This window comes from Microcaecilia unicolor, chromosome 8 (genome assembly GCF_901765095.1).
Source record: "Microcaecilia unicolor chromosome 8, aMicUni1.1, whole genome shotgun sequence".
Taxonomy (NCBI): Eukaryota; Metazoa; Chordata; class Amphibia; order Gymnophiona; family Siphonopidae; genus Microcaecilia; species Microcaecilia unicolor.
In genome coordinates, this window is record NC_044038.1 from 76,340,523 (window position 1) to 76,362,551 (window position 22,029).

Below are 22,029 nucleotides of genomic sequence, written 5' to 3' on the forward strand. Positions count from 1 at the left end.
ATGTTTACTCTGTGTAGTTAAATGTAGAATGTCTGTTAAATTCTGTATTACTCTTTGTCTGCTGTTTAAGACTGCAGTTGAGGAGATCAACATGTGGTTAGACTTATCTGCAGTTCTGGCTGGTTTAATATATAAGCTGATAGGTGAACGAGGTCAGGGCTAGTTAGCTCTCGTCTCCTTGATTAATTATAAGCTAAGTGTAGGACTGGGTCAGTTTGAGGAATACCAAACCTATGTAACTGATATTTCAAAAGTAATGATTGGTTGAGGCAAGGTGACCAATCTATTCCTTAAACCAATTGGGAGTAAAGGGGGCTAGGCTAGGAGGAGGGCTTAGGACCCTATTTAAGTAGGAGCAGAAGCAGTTTACGTCAGAAGGAGCTCAGAAGAAAGGAAGAAAGCTGGAAGACAACAGGAGAGACAGCATAAGAAGAGAAGCAGCTGAGACAAAGACACAGAGAGCTGAGAGAAAGACACAAAGAGCTAAGAGAGGAGAAGAGAGCTAGAACTGATGTCCTGCTTTGTTTGCTGGCAAATAAAGAAGATTTCTCTCTCATTCTGGTGTGTGCTGTCTGACTCCTGAAGCATCACAAATTCCTATCCCAATTCCTGCAACAATTACACCACGGTACCAGTGGGAAAAACAGTATGTTCACAGTACCACCGCTGCTGGTCTTCGTGCACTTTGCTTCACTTTTCAAACACACCAAACAAACAACAGTTCAGTCTTAGAATTAGCTAAAGACTTGGGAAAACCTGTGGTTCAGTCTATTCCTCCGCTCCTCTCTGCTACTGCCTAGGAGTTAGAGGCATTTTCACCACCCTCATTTGCCAGACACCAACACTCTGACAACCTCCCACAAATGTTCAGACTGACCTCCTTCAGGTAATTAATTCCCACTGGTCCATGAAGCCAGACCGCATCTAGGCATTGTCCCTTAGCGGCCTCAAATCTCTCGCTTCTCTCTCTCTACAGTCTCTTCCTTTTCCACCGCCCTTTGTCCTGAGCAAAAGAACTCCATTTGCTCCTCACCCACCTCTTTCCTTTCACTTTCTTCTCCTAGTTCAATCTCCTCCCACTCCATGGAGTCTTCCCCCACCCTCTCCCAGGTGCTGCTCCTCCCCCTGATTATCCTCCATCTCCCAATCACCCCCTGATTCTACTACCTGCTGGGAGTTGTGGTACTGTTTCTCTTGTTCCCTCTTTCCTTGCAAGTGTTGCTGGGCTCTGTAGTTCTCTTCCCTTTTCATCAATCTCCTCCTCCCTTTTCCCCTCTGAGGGTTTTCCTCCTTTCCCCGCTTATTGTCCCTATCAGCTCTTCTCTGCCTTCCTTCTACCTTCTCCTTACATATCCCCCCCCCCCCCCCCCCCCCCCTCCCCCGCTTAAGAATCTTTTACCCTCCCGGGGCTTGACTCCTTCATCCTCCTGACTGGCCATTCGGGACAAAATATCTACATTCCCTAACAGCTTCCCCACCCGATGCTCCACCTGAAACTGAAAAGGTTGCAAGGCCAGATACCAACGCATAAGTCTGGCATTAGCATTCTTCATCTGCATTAACCATTTCAGGGGGGCATGATCCGTAATGAGCCTAAAGGGACGTCCCTCTAAGTAGTATTGGCACATTTGTGTGGCCCACTTAATGGCCAGACACTCCCTCTCAATTGTGGCGTACCCTTTTTCATGAGGAAGGAGTTTACGGCTCAAATATAACACCGGATGCTCCTCCCCGTCATGAATCTGAGAAAGCACTGCCCCCAACCCCACCCCGGAGGCATCAGTTTGCAGAATGAAAGGTTTTTCCCATTTCACCGCCTTCAACACCGGCTCCTCACATAGCGCTAAACGCAAACACTGAAAGGCTCTCTCCTCCTCCTCCCCCCATTTCAACTGATTCAGCCGATTCCCTTTTAACATGTTAGTTAAAGGCTCTGCTAGCGAGGCGAAATGAGGAATGAACCTGCGGTAATACCCGACTAGACCAAGAAAACTTCGAAGCCCTTTTTTAGTAGCTGGATATGAAAATTCCCTAATGCTTTGTACTTTATCCAGCAAGGGTCTCACCTGTCCACCCCCCACCTTATAACCCAGATATTTTACCGCATGCTGTGCGAAGTGACATTTCTGGGGATTAAGTGTGAGCCCCACATCCCGAAAAGCCGCTAACACCTTTCTGACCTGCCTCATGTGCGTAGCCCAATCCTCACTATGGATGATGACATCATCTAAATAGGCTGCAGCATAACTCTGATGAGGACGTAGAATCCTATCTAACAAACGCTGGCAGGACGCTGCTGCAGAATTCAACCCAAACGGCATCCTCTTAAACTGAAAAAGCCCCAGGGGAGTAGAAAATGCCGTCTTGGTCCGAGCCTCCGCAGATAACGGAATCTGCCAATATCCCTTGGTCAAGTCCAGCGTAGAAAGGTACTGTGCCGAACCCAACCTATCCAACAACTCCTCAATGCGCGGCATAGGATAGACATCCGGAAAAGACAGGGCATTAACCTGGCGGAAATCAATGCAAAACCGCCAGGTATCATCCCTCTTCGGCACCAGCACCACCGGACTTGACCAAGGGCTACATGACTCCTCAATTATGCCATACTCCAACATTTCCTTCACCTGTCTCACCACCTCTTGTTGTTTAACTGGGGACAGCCTATAGGGCCTCTGCCTAACCACCCGGCGGGGCTCTGTAACAATCTCATGCACCATCAAATGCGTCTCCCCCGGACAGGGCGTAAGGACATCCTGGAATTCTTCCAGGAGTGCCCTAAGTTCCTGCTGCTGACCTTCCTTCAATTCTCCAGCAATCTGAGGTTTCAGAGACTTAAAAATGTCCGAGATCTGAGGCCCCAGATCCACCTCCTCCAACTCCTTAGTCCCTACCCACATCACCTTCCTCTCTCTCCACAACTTCAACACATTAACATGATATGTTTGCTTTCTCCCCCTCTCATTCATCACCTCATACGTAACTGGCCCCAATTTCCTAGTAATCACCACCGGTCCCCTCCACCTACTTTCAAATTTATGAGGGGCATCTGCTATCATTATTATGACCTTCTCCCCTTCTTCAAACCCTCTCTCTTTCACTCCCCAATCATATGATTTCTGGTATTCTTGACTCTTACCCAATCTATCCCGGGCGTAGCCCCCCAACCGTCACAACCTACCCTTCAGGTCAAAAAGATAAGAGACCACCGTACAGTCTCCTTTATCCGGCGACACCCATTGTTCTCTCAGAATATCCAAAATTCTCCGAGGGGCCCTCCCGTACATTAACTCAAAAGGAGACACTCCTAATGAAGCCTGCACACTCTCCCTACATGTGTATAAGACAAACGGCAGGAGGCGATCCCACTCATCCATACAGCTCCCCAACCCTCTTCGCAAGAGAGTCTTAAGAGTCTTATTAAATCTCTCTACCAGACCATTGGTCTGAGGATGGTAAGCTGCAGTACGGATGTGTGCAATACCAAACGCCTCCCAAACCTGAGCCAATGTACGAGAGAGAAAATTAGTGCCTCTATCCGTAAGCACTTCCCTTGGAAACCCCACCGTACAAAAAATATGAATAAGCTCAGCGGCCTTGGCTGACACTGTACGCAGGGGCACAGCCCACGGGAAACGGGTGGCCATATCTAACACCACCAAAATATAGACAAAACCCTTCCGAGACTTGGGAAGCGGTCCTACAATATTCATAGCCAGACGGCCTAGCGGGGCCCCAATGCGTGGCAAGGGACATAAAGGCGCCCGCTCTGGCCCCCTCTCAGCTACCTTCTGACAGAGGCCACAGGAATTACAATACCCTTCCACTTCTTTATAAACCCCTGGCCAATAGAACCTTCTCAAAACCTGGTCCAGGGTACCCTGTGCCGCCTTATGCCCCCCCAGAGGGTGATCATGAGCTAATCTCATTATCAGGTTACGAAACCCCTTTAGTATCACCAACTGTTTCTGACCCCACTTCCCTGCTGTCGAGTTAACTCTAAATAGCAGCCCCCTCTCCACCACAAAGTGCGGGAAAGAGCCCCCCTCACCTTCCCGGGCCCTACCCCAGGCATATTGCAAGGTACCATCAGATTCCTGCTCCCTCGGGAAAGATGGAAACTGCTCTAAGAGCTCCCCCGGGTCCCTTGGAAAATCTCCTTCCCCCTCGACCTCTGTCATAGCCTGCCTTCTTCTCCATTGAGCTCCTTTTTTTTGTCGGCCCCCTTTCCTACTTTTCCCCGGAGTACCTAAAAATCTCCGGATGAAAGGGGAAAACCTGATCCAAAAGGAGAACTTCCCCACCCTCCTGCTCAGCTTGACTCTGAGACCGGGTAGTTACAAAGGCTTTTCCCCCCTTTACATATTGGGAAAACGGAGCCCAGTCCCTCCCCAGTATCAGGTCCTGAGGCAGCCGAGGAAGCACCGCTACTAATATCCGGTGTGCCCCCATAGGCCCTTTTATGGTCACCCAATGTAAAGGGTATCTTGTACTAGCCCCATGAATACATTGAATAGCTACCTCACCAGGACTAGACCCTCCCTGTTCGTTCTTTCCCTTACTTATACGGGACCATAACCTCCTCGAAAGCATAGATTGATCAGCTCCCGAGTCTAATAGGGCCTCCACCTTCAACCCCCTCACCTCCACGACTTGAGAAAAGGGATGTGTAACCTGCTTGTAAGAGTGAGAAGTAAAGCCCTCTTTGGCCCTACAATCTTTCCTTAAGTGTCCTTTACGCCCACACCTGTAGCAAATCCGATCCCCGGCATACCCCAAGACCTCCACTCTCCTTTCTCCCTTACTAGCCGGTACACTCCTTGCCTGCAGAGGCCTAGACCCTGTTACAGAGCTTTCTTTCGCTGCCAGTACCCCTCTCCCACCCGCATGCTGCGACTCTAGAAAGCATTCCATACTTTTAACTGCTTCATCCAAGGTCCCACATCCCCGCCTAATCAAATCCCTTTTTAATTCTTCCGGTAAGGCCTCCAGAAACTGCTCCAACACCAGCTCTAACATTACTTGTGTCACTGAGCTTTTCTCTGGTTCTAACCACTTAGTGGCCAAATCCATTAATTTCTGGGCCAAAGCCCTGGGCGTCTCCCCCTCTGCCCACCTCCATTCTCTAAATCTCCGCCGGTATGACTGCTTACTTAGTCCATACCTGTCCAAAATAACCCGTTTCAGTTTAGCATAATCTGCAATCTCTGCAGCAGGGAGACTGCGAAAAGCCGCCAAGGCCTCCCCAGACAAAACTGGAGCCAGCCTCATAGTCCATTGCTCCCCTGGCCAAGCTGCAGCCACCGCTACCCGTTCAAATGCCCCCAGGTAATCCTCAATGTCGTCCTTATCAGACAGCTTACCCCAGGGTAACCAGTTCATTCCCATCATGCCTCCTGGCAAAGGTCCTCCTCCAGTTGCAGCTCCCTCTGACACTGCCGGCCCAGCCTGTACCCGTGCTCCTCCTTTCAACAACTCATGACAAAGTTCCAGAAGCGGCTGTTGCTGAGCCCTCGAGGCAGCCAAGGAGTCCTCCATCAGCTTGTGTGCCAGTTCCTGTTGTTTTTGGAATTGATGGGCCATGAAGGAAAACATCTCCTTTGGATCCATTGTGGCCGGCCTTCTTCTCACCTGGACAAACCCAAAGAAAAACAACATCCAAGTGCAGCTGCTTTCATAGGTTTGCCCCCCTGCGGCACCACACATGCATAAGCAAAATCCCCTCCCGGTCCTGCTATATGCTCACCGGATAGCCAAGGATTTTGCGCCTTTGTCAGCGTTGGCCCCCTCGACGGGCTTCTGGAACCTCCAGGACACCACCACCTCGTTCTGGCAACTCGACTGGCCTGTTTGTGGAACCCCCTCCGCTCCCTTGAGGCCTCTCCTCACCCACGTGGAAGTTCACTGTATATCCCACCACTGCCACCAAATGTCAGCAAGCACCTCTCCGTGCTGTCCGCTCTCGACCTGCACCTCTCCGTGCTGTCTGTCTTCACCTACACAATTGGGGCTAATCCACCTCCTAAGAGGCACTGCTTCTGTTCACTTGCAAAAAAGTTATTATTCACAGTACCAAATTTATCCTGCAGAGTACTTTATTACACCACGGTACCAGTGGGAAAAACAGTATGTTCACAGTACCACCGCTGCTGGTCTTCGTGCACTTTGCTTCACTTTTCAAACACACCAAACAAACAACAGTTCAGTCTTAGAATTAGCTAAAGACTTGGGAAAACCTGTGGTTCAGTCTATTCCTCCGCTCCTCTCTGCTACTGCCTAGGAGTTAGAGGCATTTTCACCACCCTCATTTGCCAGACACCAACACTCTGACAACCTCCCACAAATGTTCAGACTGACCTCCTTCAGGTAATTAATTCCCACTGGTCCATGAAGCCAGACCGCATCTAGGCATTGTCCCTTAGCGGCCTCAAATCTCTCGCTTCTCTCTCTCTGCAGTCTCTTCCTTTTCCACCGCCCTTTGTCCTGAGCAAAAGAACTCCATTTGCTCCTCACCCACCTCTTTCCTTTCACTTTCTTCTCCTAGTTCAATCTCCTCCCACTCCATGGAGTCTTCCCCCACCCTCTCTCCCAGGTGCTGCTCCTCCCCCTGATTATCCTCCATCTCCCAATCACCCCCTGATTCTACTACCTGCTGGGAGTTGTGGTACTGTTTCTCTTGTTCCCTCCTTCCTTGCAAGTGTTGCTGGGCTCTGTAGTTCTCTTCCCTTTTCATCAATCTCCTCCTCCCTTTTCCCCTCTGAGGGTTTTTCTCCTTTCCCCGCTTATTGTCCCTATCAGCTCTTCTCTGCCTTCCTTCTACCTCCTCCTTACAAGATATATCATTAGTTCTTTACTATTGATATATCTAATGTAAGGTTTTTGGAACTCAACTGTCCTCTGGTACCCAGAAGTGGTAACAGTGGCACACCATTGTCGAGGTTTCCCCATAAACAATTTTGTGTACTAAACATGCGATTTTGAATTTAATGTTAACCAGTGTAATTCCTGCAATAAAGAGCTAGCTTCACTATATTTTCCAAAACCGTATATTAAGTGAGCTGCCAAATTTTGCAATAGTTGTAAAAGGTTCAGCTGCTGTTTACCGATATTATAGTATAGTGAATTACAATAATCAAGGAGAGGGATCATGATCGCCTGAGCAAGTGTTCTAAAACTAGATGAACTCAATGACGATCTTATGGTACGTAATTTATGCAAATGAAAGAAATATTTTCATACTACATAAGTACATAAGTACATAAGCATTGCCATGCTGGGACAGACCAAGGGTCCATCGAGCCCAGCACCCTGTCACCGACAGTGGCCAAAAGAACAAGCAATTTGTCCAGCCCATCCTAGAAATACTGTATTATTCCCGCGTCCATTCAATAACATTCTATGGCTTTTTCCTCCAGGAAGCTATCCAACCCGTTTTTGAAGTCCGCTAAGTTAACCGCCTTAACCACCTTTTCCGGCAGCGAATTCTATATCTCCCCTGAGCCGCCTTTTCTCCAGGCTCGTCCCATCCCCTGTAATATCTTTGTCGTCCTCTGCACCTTTTCCAATTCCACTATCCAGCTTATAATGGAAAGAAAAAAACGCCTATATTGCGACCCAAATCGGGAGATGGGCGTCTTTCTCCCTTGGGCGCCCAAATCGGTATAATCGGAAGCCCATTTTGGGCATTTCCAACTGCAATCCGTCGCAGAAACGGGTAAAGTTGATGGGGGGGTGTCGGAGGCGTGGTGAAGGCGGAACTGGGGCGTGGTTATCGGCCGAGGAGAGATGGACGTCTTTAGCTGATAATCGAAAAAAAAGGCATTTTTACCGTGATTTTGGGTCACTTTTTTGGACCTTTTTTTTTCACGAACAGGTCCCAAAAAAGTGCCCCAACTGACCAGATGACCACGGGAGGGAATCAGGGATCACCTCCCCGGACTCCCCCAGTGGTCACGAACCCCCTCCCACAAAAAAAAACCCACTTTAAAAACTTTTTTTCCAGCCTCTATGCCAGCCTCAAATGCCGTACCCACCTCCATGACAGCAGAATGTGTTCGATCCTCTCACAGCCTTTCCCTGGGTCAGATGTGGCTCTCGGGTGCAGTACAGGGTCACATCAGCATTGCATTGTGGTGGGTGTAGGGTATTGGGCTCCGTGATTTCATTAGCTTGTGTTAAAGTCTCACAATGTTGGTAGTTGGTAGGCTCTTCTCCCGTGGTGCTTTTCCCCCTGCCTACTGGGTCAGAGTTTGCCCTGTTGTGTTTCCTGTTGTAGTCCATGCGGTAGTGGCCATTTTTGTAAGCCAGTTTTAGTTCCCTTTCCTGTGTTAGCCACGTTACAGAACTTAGTTCTTACCTTGAATGTGGCTGAAAGAGGGCATTGTACAGCATTCTGCCAGCTCTGACTTACTGCTAATCTCAGTACCAGGGAGACTCGTTGCCAGTGGGGCACAACCTCTGCAGTTAACTGTGAGTAAACGCGGTTATTCCAATAAAGGACATTTTCGGAGAGATTAGTCTTCAGGTGTCAACTGCTGTGCCAATGTTATACAGCAACAACAAGTCCTAGAGGCCTGCATGTATGCAGGTCCCTGGAGAACTTTTAGTGGGTACCGCAGTGCACTTCAGCCAGGTGGACCCAGGCCCATCCCCCCCTACCTGTAAAACATGTGCTGGTAAATGGGAGGCCTCCAAAACCCACTGTACCCACATGTAGGTGCCCCCTTCACCCCTAAGAGCTATAGTAGTGTTGTACATTTGTGGGTAGTGGGTTTTGGGGGAGGGGGTTGGGGGCTCAGCACCTGTGGTAAGGCAGCTATGCATGTGGGAGCATTGTCTGAAGTCCACCGCACTGACCTCTAGGGTGCCCAGTTGGTGTCCTGGCATGTCATGGGGGCAAGTGTACTACGAATTGGGGCCCCTCCCACGACCAAATGGCTCGGATTAGGACGTTTTTGAGCTGGGCGTTTTTAATTTCCATTATCGCTAAAAAAAAAAAACGCCCAGCTCAAAAACGTCCGTTCTTTCGAAAATACGGTTCGGCCCGCCCCTTCACGGACCCGTTCTCGGAGATAAACGCCCATGGAGATAGGCGTTTCCGTTCGATCATGCCCCTCCACATCTTTTAGAGGTGCGGCGACCAGAATTGAACACCATGGAGTGATATAATGGCAGAATAATATCCTTACTTTTGTTTTCAATCCCTTTCCTAATGATACCCAACATTCTATTTGCTTTCCTAGCCGCAGCAGCACATTAAGCAGAAGTTTTCAACGTATCATCTATGATGACACCTAGATTCCTTTCTCGGTCCGTGACTCCCAACGTTGAACCTTGCACGACGTAGGAAAGAGGAACCCTTTAAAAAATATAATGTGTGGATCTCAGAGGCTCAGCAGAGAAAGGTGATATATCAAATCCATGACCCTTTACCAGCAAAGGCTGCTGAGCCTCTGAGATCCACACATTATATTTTTAAAGGGTTCCTCTTTACCACGTGCATCACTTTGCACTTGTTCACATTAAACACCATCTGCCATTTAGATGCCCAGTCTCCCAGTCTTGTAAGGTCCTCTTGTAGTTTTTCACAATCTTCCTGCGATTTGACTACTTTGAATAACTTTGTGTCATTGGCAAATATGATTACCTCACTAATTACCCCCATTTCTAGGTCATTTATGAATATGTTAAAAAGCAGAGGTCCCAGCACCGATCCCTGATCTGATTTTTATAGGTTAGGTTAGAATCTAACAATACTCCTAAAACTTTAGTACTAGATTCAGTCTTTAAAAAGGGTTTTGTATCCAATATTACATCCTCATGACATTTCCCACACAAGCCCTACAGTTCAGTGGGCTGAGAACCTGGGGAACCAGGTTTGATTCCCACTGCAGCTGTTTGTGGCCCTGGGCAAGTCACTAAACCCTCCATTGCCCCAGGCACAAAAAACTTAGGACGTCTTTTACTAAAGCTTAGCTTGAGTTATCTTCAGCAGGACAAAGAAAATACCTGCATATAATATATGTATGCTTTGATTGTACCAGAAAAAGGTGGCATGTCAAATCCATGACCCTTTACCAGCAAAGGCTGCTGAGCCTCTGAGTTCCACACATTATATTTTTAAAGGGGAATTTAATGACTGGGTCACACCTGACATATATCTCAGACATAAAAGGAAGGTGAAGAACTATCCTATTCCCCAACTCCAGACCCCCCCCCCCCCCCCCCCCACAAACACACACTGAGCCTCCATTGCTGGGACCTAAGAATTAGATTTTGACCTCAATTTATGCTCTCTCTTCCTGCCCATGTGATCTAGAATTACCAACTACTGAGATGTCAAGTCTCACTCATTAGGCATGTGTCACACACACTTAAAGGCTCTCTTACTCTCACACATTCTGAACACCTTCCCTCACTCATAGTGAGGAAAGATCTTCAGATTGTGTGCGAGTGAGAGAGCCTCATTTGAAGGCTCTCTCACTTTCACACTCTTTTGAGTCCCGTTTTCTCACTCATTAGGAATGTGTCACACTCATTTGAAGGCACTCTCACACTCCCTGAGCCCCTTCTTTCACATATTAGGAGTTTGTCATATCCAATTGAAGGTTCACACACTCTGAGCCCCTTCTCTCACTCAGGAGTTTGTCTATCCACTTGAAGGCTCTTTCACACTCACACTCTCTGAGCCACTTCTCTCACTCATGAGGAGTGTATCCCACTCATTTGAAGGCTCTCTCTCTCTCTCTCTCTCTCTGACCCTCTTCTCTTACTCATTAGAGCCTCACTGCCAGTGCTGTGATCTTGATCACTGCTTTCATGAGAGGTAAGATTAAGAAGAGTCAAGTGAGAAGTCAGTAAAAAGAAATCTGAGCACACCATCCTGTTTATTTTGCCTCCCTGTGCCCTATCCATTTTCTCTGTGCTGTGAAACCTTTGTGCAAACTTTTAGCTACTGAGTAAAGGGAAAATTTCAGCCCAGAGAATTTACCCATATTGCCTCCACTTTGTCTGTATTCTTTCAGAGGTTCTAAAAAATGCAAATATAATTTTATGCTACTTTTTTTTTCATTTGCAAAGAAGTACATCACTTCAATTTTTCTAAAATTTTGCCCTGGACATACCATCTGAAAATAATTCACTCTTCAGCCTTCAATCTCAATTTTTGATCCAACAAATATGACCCACCCTTAGTATGTCTGTAACTGCCAGTTTTGAAGCAGAGGCCCACTCCACCCCCTTATTCCTGATAGGAGTTATGCAGGATCAAAGAAACAAAGAGCTCCTTGCTGCCACCAATGCTCCCTCAACCTTTTCACTCCTTTCTCCTGAGAGTCCAAAAGGAAAAAAGGAGCATCAACCAAATCTCCAGGTGTCCTGCACCCTCCCTCCCAATAGGGTCTGTGCAGACTTAAGGAAGAGCTAGTGGTTACAGCCTCTTGCCTCACTTCCATCCCAATACAGCCATAAAGGTCTTAAGTGAGGCAGAACTGTCACTGTAGCTTCTGGGGCTAAGAATTGAGTGGCATCTAGGGTTACCATATGGCTCCAGAAAAAGGAAGACACATTGATCCAGTCTGGGTTTTGCTTCCATTGAAAGCAATGGAAGTAAAACCCAGACTGGCTCAATCTGTCCTCCTTTTTCTGGAGCCATATGGTAACCCTAGTTGCACCCATCACCCCAATCCAACAGAACAGTTCAGCACTTCAAACTTACTCCTCGTGCCCCCTCCATTCTGTACTTACTTGAGCCACAAGGACAGGAGCAACACTGGTGGCAGGAAGAGCAGTAGAGCTGAAGAAAGCCACCAATGGTCAGAACAATGGTCTCCAACCTGCCAAAGAGGGGGCAGAGAAATGAACGGTCCATGAGGCAGGCAGGAAAAACAGTTGCGAACCTAGGTGGAAGGTAATGGAAGGAGACTTAGGAATTAGTGAAGAGAGAAGGCACCAGGATTGGTTGGGGTCCTTGGGGAGAGAGGAATATTAGGGATTGGTAGGGTGGTTGCATGAAGACCTAGGGATTGGGTCGAGGAAGAGTAGGGATTGAATGGGGACTTAAGAGAAAAGAGTCCTAGAGATTGGTGGGAGGGGAATGGCAGGGATTCAACAAGTGAGTGGGTGCCATAAAAGGGGAATGAGAGATGGGAGTACAAGAAGGATTCTGGAAAGGGGCTGATGAAGGAGTAAAAAATGGGATGAATGGAAGGGCTGGTGAGGTAGTGAGAGTGGGAGGTGGAAAACTAGTAAATAGGCAAGAGATGAAAAGAAGAACATTGAGGATTGGGGGAACACTGGGGTAAGAGAGAAGGAGCTGGGATGGAAGAATAGGACCTTAGATGGGAAGGATGAAAGACAATAAGGGGTCCATTTACAAAGGCGCACTGAAAAATGGTCTGTGGTAGTGTAGGCGCGGGTTTTGGGTGCATGCAGAATCATTTTTCAGCGCACATGTAAAAAAAGGCCTTTTTAAAATTTTTGCCAAAAATGGATTTGCAGCAAAATCAAAATTGTTGTCCGTCCATTTTGGGTCTGAGACTTTACCGCCAGCCACAGACCTAGCAGTAAAGAATTTGGTGGTAATGACCTGCGCGTACGCACGCCAGAAAATAAAAAATATTTTTCAGACACGTGTAGCAGACACACGCCAAAATTGAAATTACCGCAAAGGCCACATATTAACCGGGCAGTAACTCCAATTTGGCGCACATTGGGCGCACATAGGCGCCTATGCAGCTTAGTAAAAGGGGCACTAAATGATTTGGAAAAGTGAGGAGAGAGCTTGTGTAGCGCCCCCTAGGTTTCAGCGTTGCTTTATTTCTTTGCAATAGCAAAGTCAACTATTGATCACAGGGCTGAGGGGTGAGATGGTTTTCCCTGAAATAAAGGACACTTCCATCCTTCGCACCACAGCAGCTACAATAAACCAGCGCTGTAAATAGAGTGAGGCCATCATAAAAGTGTTAGGCAATCAAGGGAATCTGCAAGCTTTTACATGATAACAAATCTTTTATTGCACAAAGGAATCTTTTAAAACCAATTTTTGAAGGTTAATATGTAAAGTACACAGAAATTAAAAAGCAAAACAGCATTTAAAATTGTATTAAAAAGTCACAGCTGTAACAAGTAAAGTGCTATTTATATTCAACTAATCTTTTACATTACAGGTCTCCTCCCAGCAAGTTTCACTGGGTAAGTTCAATTCAGATGTGCAATAAATATTTTCAGGTTCTACAACGTACACAGAACCAGTTTCTTTACTCTGTGTCTCTGCTTTCTTTTACAGATGGATCCCTGTAGTTTCTCAGGTGAGTTTCTCTGTGAGCTTCAACTCCTTATTAACCCAAAAACCAACCCCACTGTATACTAAACCACGCTAGTGGTTGCCGTGCGGCAATGCCGACACAGCCCACTCAAAAGTGAATGGACTGTGCCATCATTAGAGCATGGCAGCCGCTAGTGCATCTTAGTAAACAGGGGGGACAAATGTGTTATACTAAATGTGCTGTGTTTCCCTTGCAGGCAACCCCTTTCTACAGCTGAATCCTGAGGCACACTCTTGTGCTCCCAGCAACAAAGGGGGTCTTTTACTAAGGCGCGCGCTAAACATTACAGACATGGAGGGGCATAATCGGACAGGGCACCCATCTCTAAGGACGTCCCGGTGAAGGGGCGGGGAAACCGCTATTATCGAAACAAGATGGGCATCCATCTTTCGTTTCGATAATACGGTTGGGGACGCCCAAATCTCAACATTTAGGTTGACCTTAGAGATGGTCGTCCCCGGTTTTCAGCCATAATGGAAACTGAAGACGCCCATCTCAAAAACGAAACAATCCAAGGTATTTGGTCGTGGGAGTAGCCAGCATTCGTAATGAATAAATTAGAGGCTATAAAAAGCTATGAAGCCGTGATATTAATAGTTTGGGCAGGTGAGGCTATAAGGGTTCTACTGATTTAAAGATAGTTAATTACTTTCATCTTGCATAGTCTCGGCCTGTTTTATACCGGCCAAGTATAAACGCCCTCAACAATTAGAAGGACACACTGGGATACAAGTATATACTTTTAATAGCATCTCACCAAAGGCAGTACAGGCAATTAGACATTCATATCTGGAACATGGTGGTACAGCGTTTCGCAACACACAGTAGGTGCAGTCTGTCTTCTCTCTTCTGCCTTCTGCTTCGATACTCTAGCAGACTACTTTTTTATACCTTTGTGGTACCATTCAATCCAATGGACCCTAACTTTCTCAACAGAACTCTTTGGCCATTATCAGTTGATAACGATGAGTTAATTTGTTTCCAAACTCTAAGTATCAACAAAAGATGTTCATGGCAACATCTGTGAATTGATGACTTCACATGTAATTTTGCCCTCTTCAGCTCCCCCACTACTTGCACCTGACCCACTCCTATCTTCCACTAGCCAAAACATCCTTGCTTGTGACTTTCTGGCTAACGCCAGTCTCGCTATTGTTTATAGAGCAGATTCCATCCCCCCTGTCAGCCCTCTGAGAACTTACTTCAGCTTTTGCTGCAGTGAAATGTATCTGTGTCAGAAATTATCTTTTGTTTTTAGAGGCCTAGCTCTTAGCCTGAGCCCTTGGCCTGTATTTCACTGAGAACAAGTGACAGCATATTTCTACATTCCCTTCTTGCCGGGCCCCCAAGAGAAGGAGGAAAGGAGGCTGGAAGGGGAGAGGAGGGGGGGGGGGGGTGGAAGAGGGAGAGGAAGGGGGGCTAGAAGGGGGATAGGAAGGGGGGCTGGAAAGGGGAGAGGAGGGTGGTAGAAGGGGGGAGAGGAAGGGGGTGGAAGGGGAAGTGGGAGGGGGGGTTGGAGGAGGTGTGTCAAGGTGTGGAGTGGGAGGCGGAGTAGGGGGTGGGGTTAATGCATCAGGGACGTACACTGGCAGGGTGAGGTCATGGCGTGACATCACCTCATGTGCCAGGCCATCAGCTAAATTGTTGCCATTGATTGCAAAGGAAAAGGTGGTCTCTTGGTGGGCCCTAATCCAAGTAATGGCCGTGCGAAGGCCCTTTTGATGACGATGTTGTAGGGCCTCAAACAGGGATGTCCAAAGTGGTAAGTGGCTTAAAGGCTGACCAGTAGAGGAAACCATACCCCTCTTGTTCCACTTACGGGCATGGGAGTGTAGAGATGAAAAGACATAGTCAGAGTCTGTTACTATGGAGAGATCAGTGTCCAAAGCTTTAAACAACAAAACGTACAGGACGGCCGCCAGGTCAGCCGTTTGGGCAGTGTAATTGTCAGGGAGTATAAATTGGATAGAGTCAAGAATGTCCTCATCAGGTGTGAAGTGTACGGCTGTGAATCCGGCCTTTTCATGCTGATATGAACCATCAGTGAACCACACTTGTCCATCCTGTAATATCTCATAATGATTCGTAAGGGAATCAGGCAGGGGGGGCAAGTGTGAGGTGCACTGGTGGGGAAAAAGGGCACTGTGGCCAGTGAGTGTAATGGTAAACAGGGGATCAAGACGTTGAATGTCTGTCATAGTCAGTGGGTGTATAGAATGTACCATACTAAGTAAAAGCACTTGATATTTCTGCAAGCGAGAGACAGTCATGTGACTGATCTGTTTGTCTAAAAGATACTTAACATCATGAGAAGTATGGAGAACCACAGGTAGATGCGGGACATAACTATACAGCTTCATTATTGCTGTTGCCACTGCGACCAATCCCTTCTCACAGAGGGCAAAAGCTCTTTCAACAGGGGTAAAAGAACCTGATAAATACCCTCAAGCTATGTCCTCGTCTGCCTAGGTTATTAAAGCAGACCAAGTGTCTTCAGAATGGACAATCCATAAATGAACATCCTGTGAAACATCAATAGTAGCCAACAGAGAACTGAGTATAACGTCTTTAACAAGGGACATAAGGTTTTCAGTTTCCTCAGTGGTGAAATGAATAGGTTCATTTTTAAGTTTTTGTTTCCCTGCTAACATGTGGTAAAAGGGCTGAGTGCGCATGGAATAGTTTGGAATCCATAATCTGCAAAAATTTAACATACCTAGCACAGCTCTGAGATCGGAGACTGTATCAGGCATGCGCAAGGCAGACACATGTTGCAAAGTCTCGGTTCCAAGGCTACGTTCCTGGGAGCCTATCTGATGGCCAAGGAAAGTAACCTGAGATCGTGCAACCTGCAACTTCTTGCGGTTCACTTTGTAACCCTTCGTAGCCAAAAAGGCTAGGAAGTCACAAGTAATCCTCAAACAGGTATCAAAGTCTGGGCATGTAATCAGCATGTCATCAACATATTGAATGATGGAAGTGTGGGGTGGCAAAACACAACAGTAATCCTTAAATTCACGAATGTGTCCTGCAAGCCTCTGAAAGAAAATTGTAGTACTGTCAATAAAGCCCTTTTGAAGGCGTGTCCACTAGTAGGTGGTGTTATCAAACTGAAAAGCCATTAGAGGGTGACTCTGAGGGTCATTTAATAGAAAAAAAGGCATTAGACAAATCAATAGTTGAATGGTATTTTTGAAGGGTAATACTGTTTAGGAGAGTAGTCGGATTTTCCACATTGGGGAAAATAGGGGTGACCACATCATTTAGCACGCGCAATCTTAGACAATACACTCTTGGCCTGGCTCTTTTTTCTTAACTGGGAACAATGGGTGTTATACGGTGAGTGACATTTCTCAATTATTCCTTGTTGTAACAGGGAAGTAATCTGCTCTTGGGCACCGGCAATAACTTCAGGTTTCAGAGGGTACTGAGAAATTTTGCGGTAAAAGTTCAATACAGTGTGATCGATTTACCACTTCTCCGTAGGGTGAGGAAGGGGGTGCCCACAGATAAGCAGGTAACCTGTTAAGGGCATCAGTGATCTGCTGTTCAACATAGGATGTCACTGCCATTAAAAGGGACTTATTATCTGCAACACCAGGCAGATCAAAATTGATTTGAAACTTGAAAAGAGTTAACAGGTCTCTGTCTAGCAAATTATCAGGGCAAACAGGAGCATATAACAGTGTCACAGATAAAAGTTGATCTGCAAACTGTATAGGCCAAGGTTCAAGAATGGGAGTGTATGTGGGGACCCCATTGAAACCCGTGGTGGTAAGATTATGGGACAGTTTAAGGTGCTTTTTCAGCTTCTGAAGAAAATGAGCCAGCACAGTGCGGGAAGCGCCTGTGTCAATGAGAAAACAAACAGGTACATTACAGACGAGCAGGGTGATCATAGGGTCCTCATAACCTGCTTTGCTATGGACCACGCCTAGTCACTGAGAACGGCGTTGGTCAGGGTTCCACAAGGGGAACGATTGCTGGACAGGGGGATTATTACGCAGGGCATGTCTATCAAAGGACTGTGGGTCCTGGCGGCATTCGGCAATAAAATGTCCTAGCCAATGGCAGCGCCAGCACTCAACATTTGTGCGGCGATTAGGGCTAGATTGATTGGTGTCTACATAGGGTCGCATGTGGCGATTTGGTGGACCTCGTGGAGGGAATCTCTGTTTTTGCCTACCTCGTGACATGGGGAACCCATTTCTGTTATCATTTTGATAGGACCTGGGGTTGGGACCTCTGGCATTATTATAATGTGTGGGATAAGCATAAAGGAATCCTGTGCAGAAGGAATGGATCCTCAGGAGCTTAGTCATGATCGGGTGGCAGAGCCGGTGGGGGGAGGCGGGGCTGGTGGTTGGGAGGCAGGGATAGTGCTGGGCAGACTTATATGGTCTGTGGCAGAGCTGGTGGTGGGAGGCAGGGATAGTGCTGGGCAGACTTATACGGTCTGTGCCAGAGCCGATGGCGGGAGGTGGGGATAGTGTTGGCCAGATTTATATGGTCTGTGCCAGAGCCGGTGGTTGGGAGGCGGGGCTGGTGGTTGGGAGGCGGGGATAGTGCTAGGCAGACTTATACGGTCTGTGCCCTGAAGAGCACAGGTACAAATCAAAGTAGGGTATACACAAAAAGTAGCACATATGAGTTATCTTGTTGGGCAGACTGGATGGACCGTGCAGGTCTTTTTCTGCCGTCATCTACTATGTTACTATGTTATAATAGTTGCCAGAGTACATGGTGAAGTTGGGTGTGTGAGGGTCATGTTTTACACAAAAGGGAAACTCTGTACACTCCGGAGGGCAATTAGTGCAAGGATTTTGAGCCTCGGGACTGGAACTAGAACTGGAGGATTGTGTGCCATAATTGATTGGAGACAAATTTGTGAGCAGGAACTTGGAGTTGAAGGGTAGCAGGGTGATGACATGAGAGTACTGGAACTGGAAGAGGAACCAGAGGGGGAGAGACTGGTCGGTGCGGACTTCTCATCCTTTAGTTTGGCTATCTTAAGGGTCATAAGATGGGTGCGCATGGTCCTTTCTTTACGTACTTCATTTTGTGCATTTTTAACTAGGACTCTGCAGTGGTGCAGAATATGTTCCTTCATTTCTGGCCACAGTTTGTGAGGCAGGCCAACAATACTATCAAGACCTTCCTTGACTTTAGGGGGTAGGGTCTCCTTGAGGCGATGGTAAAAGACTGGGAGAGCATTTTTAGCATCAAACTTTTGTTCTGTCTCATCTCTGTATAGTTGTTGCATCCTTAGTAGGAAGTTTTCGATTGGTTCCGTGTCCGGAACCCATCGCTGTGAGGTAAGGACTGAGAAGTCCTTATGGGGGGAGGGGGGAAAGGCAGTACGAATAGCAGCCAATAGCTTAGTTTCAATTAAAGAAAAAGGGTTACCATCAAAGGTAGTGAAGGCCATTATTTCAGCATAGCCTGCCTGTGCAAATAGGTCGCCCACATTGGCATGGGGGATGCAACCTAATAGGGCTTTAATGTCGCCAACAGCGAAAGTGGTCCCAAGTGTGGTTTCTCGGAAATGGCAAATCCATCTACCACCGCCGTTAGTAATGTCCGGTAGTTGTTGTACAAGGGCGTTAAGGTCAGCGGCGGAGTAACGAGTATACTCCATGTGGGGATTCCCGCCAGACATTTTGTTAAGCAACGGCAGGACTTTTGTGGGGGGCTCATGAGATGAGGGAATAAGTACAGCAAGGCTGTAGTTAGTACCGTCGGGTAATTTGTAACCCAAAGGCTTTTTGGACCAAGTATGGTCTGCAATATGCGCGGCATACCTGTCCGCATAGACAGGGTGGTAGTGGTGGGAAACAATGGCATCTATAAGGTCGTTTAAAGTACGATCCTGTACAAGTAGGCTCGAGGAGGCCGAGTCACAGTCTATAGTGGAAGATGCCGCTGGTGGGGTATTGGAGGGCAACAGCTCAGTTGTGAGCTGTTGGGTTGATGAACTCACTAGTGGAGCGTCGTGTGGTGAAAGGGAGGGCATAATATCAGATAGGGGATGCTGTACAGATATGGGTTCAGCCGAAAGGGGGGGCATAATTCCAGATGTGGGATGCTGTACAGAGATGGGTACAGCCTGTGGATCAGAATGTCTCAAGGGGGGGGGGTGATTGATTGCTTTATACTCAAGAGGAGGTAAACAGTCTGGAGCTAGGGCAGGAAGTGAAGGTGCGGATCGGGGATGAGGGGGGCGGTTAATTTGAATCTTGGGATGCGCACCCAAGAGTGGCCAATCTGCAGCAGTGCTGGGAGCTGCAGCCATTGGGGTTAAAACCGGTGGTGGAACAGCATACTCAGTGAGAGCTGTGTGAGAACAAAGGGCCGAAGTTGAGGTAATATGGGACTGTAACGAGTCCGATGGAGGAATAAATGGAGGAGGGACGAGAGGTTGGGAAGGGAGGGATGTGAGATTTGAATTACTGACTGCAGGAGCAGCAAGTTCTGGTGACTGGGCAGAGGCCGTAGCTTGCCTAACAAGGGTAGTTTGAGGGAGGCCAGTAGGGACATAGGGTAGGGACGTGACAATCGGATTGGGAACAATGGGCACCCTATTAGGGGGACGGGATAGTTGAGCAGGGATGGAAGAGGCGGCAACTTCTGGCAGTAGCAAAGCATCGACAGCCAGGTCTATTCTGTCAAACACGGCCATAGGGTCAGCTTGTGGTGGACCGGAGGGTGCCTGACTAGAAAGGACGGGAAGTCCCTGGACAGGTTAAGGGTGGCAGTATCGGGCATCGCAGGGAGAGTCTGAGGGCGGGATTCAGGTGTGGGAATAGCAGGGATGATTGTAGCCCAAGGAAAGAAAAATGACTCAAATCCTGAAGCGATTTGATTGCGGGCCTTGAATTCATTGGGTATCCCTCTGGGAACTCCGATTGAGTCTATGTAGACATGATCATCAAATGAGCCTTGTATAGAGGCCTCTCTTTTCAATCGGTGCGAGGAGGGTGAGTGGGGTGATCCTAGGGAGACAATTACTAGTGGAATTACCAATTTAACAAGGGCACAGGTTCCCCTCCAACTTCTATGCAAGGTATGGTAGAGAACGTTGGTACCACAATACATCAGTTCAGGCTTGGGAAAAGACAGTAAAATCGACCTGTTCAATACTGAAATGGGTAGTATTGCAAGAGGTAAAATTACCTACAAACTGTGAATTATGGGTTGGGTACCTGGCCAGACAAATCTGGAACATCGTGGTGGGGTCGGGTCTTATAAACGTGAGAGGAATTCTCTGTCGTAGGGGTAACACAGGATAACTTTCGGCTAGAGCTTGACAGGATTGGTTAATAGACTCTGAAGTCTGAAGTAGCTGTTACATGCACAGGAAACCCTCTGGATGGTTGTAAAGGTCAAAGGGGAAGGGGACTGCTAAGGGCTCTGCGCGGGCATGGGCACAGAAGTAGCACTTAGAAACATTCAAACTGGCTGTAGTGTAGTGGGCCCATTCTAGCCAAAGGTTCCGTTCACCAAATCCTGTTTCCAGAATGACCCAGTCCTTTGCACTCTCAATTCTGCGGACCTGATATGGAATCTTTACTGCAGGGGCTAGGGTTGGCATCAATGGGTTTTTCTCTACTTGAGGGGTGGGAAAAGCAATGTGATAGCTAGTGGCATTGGTGTCTCTATTGGGAATATCAATTCCAAACAAAGAGGGGGCAGGAGGAAGAATACGCATCTTGGCTATAGGATCTCTGCCAGCAGCATTTATTCCTAGGGAATAGGTTTGATAAGTACCTGCTGTTACACCTCTAAAGGTGATGGCAACAGGGTTGCAATGGTTCGCTTGGCAATGATGGACATCTGCCTTTAGAGGATTGTCATTACCTTGGTATTGACTGTGGCCTGATCGCCATCATACTTTAGACCAGCTGTCAAAAGTGGAACCTGGGCACATGTACATGTCATATGCAGAGTAATATCATTGCCAACTTAACTCTCCACAGCTAACATAGGCACAGACATCAAGGGTAACCACTAGTGTGTAATTGGTGGGAGACAAGATGATAGGATGGTCGGATGCTGACATTACTTGTGCGAGTATAGTGGACAGGAAACAGAGTAGAAAGTAAGTGGCAGTCATGATTGTTATTATTTAGAGAATTTTATTTTTTTTTATTTAATTGCATTTGTATCCCACATTTTCCCACCTATTTGCGGGCTCAGTGTGGCTTACAATACATTGTAAATGATGGAAGTACAATTTGTTACATTACGATTATGGTTTACATTGTGAATAGTTAAGGAAGACAGTCAGATCAATCACCTTTGGGGCGTAGAAGCTTAAGGATATGACGTTGGGGAATTACTACGCTGATCGAGTAATAGCAAGGGGCGATGGGGTAGACATTTTTTATCTGTGGGTAGATTGTTGAACGGGGGAGAGTACGGGGAAGTGGAGTACATGGGGTAATATCTTGAGGCTTTGTTATGGTGTATATGGGGTTTATATGTTTTGATCCTTGCGGTATATTTTGTCAAAGAGATAGGTCTTCAATCGTTTGCGGAAGTCTGTCAACTCATAGACCGCTCTCAGGCCGCGTGGCAGTGCGTTCCAGAGTTGCGTGCTCTTGTAGGAAAAGGTAGATGCATGTAATACTTTATACTTTATGCCTTTGCACTTAGGGAAGTGGAGGTTGAGGAAAGTTCTGGATGATTTTTTGGCGTTTCTAGG

General features: G+C 47.2%; 1 protein-coding gene across 1 annotated transcript in view; it reads left to right on the forward strand.

Annotated features, from left to right (window-relative positions):
- LOC115476902 (ly6/PLAUR domain-containing protein 3-like) overlaps positions 1-22,029 on the forward strand; it is a 105,559-nt gene that overhangs the window by 37,405 nt on the left and 46,125 nt on the right. The window contains exons 2-3 of the mRNA XM_030213476.1: positions 13,167-13,191; positions 13,286-13,307. Coding sequence (XP_030069336.1) covers positions 13,286-13,307 — 22 coding nt within the window. The 5' untranslated portion in view covers positions 13,167-13,191. The remainder of the gene's footprint in view (positions 1-13,166; positions 13,192-13,285; positions 13,308-22,029) is intronic.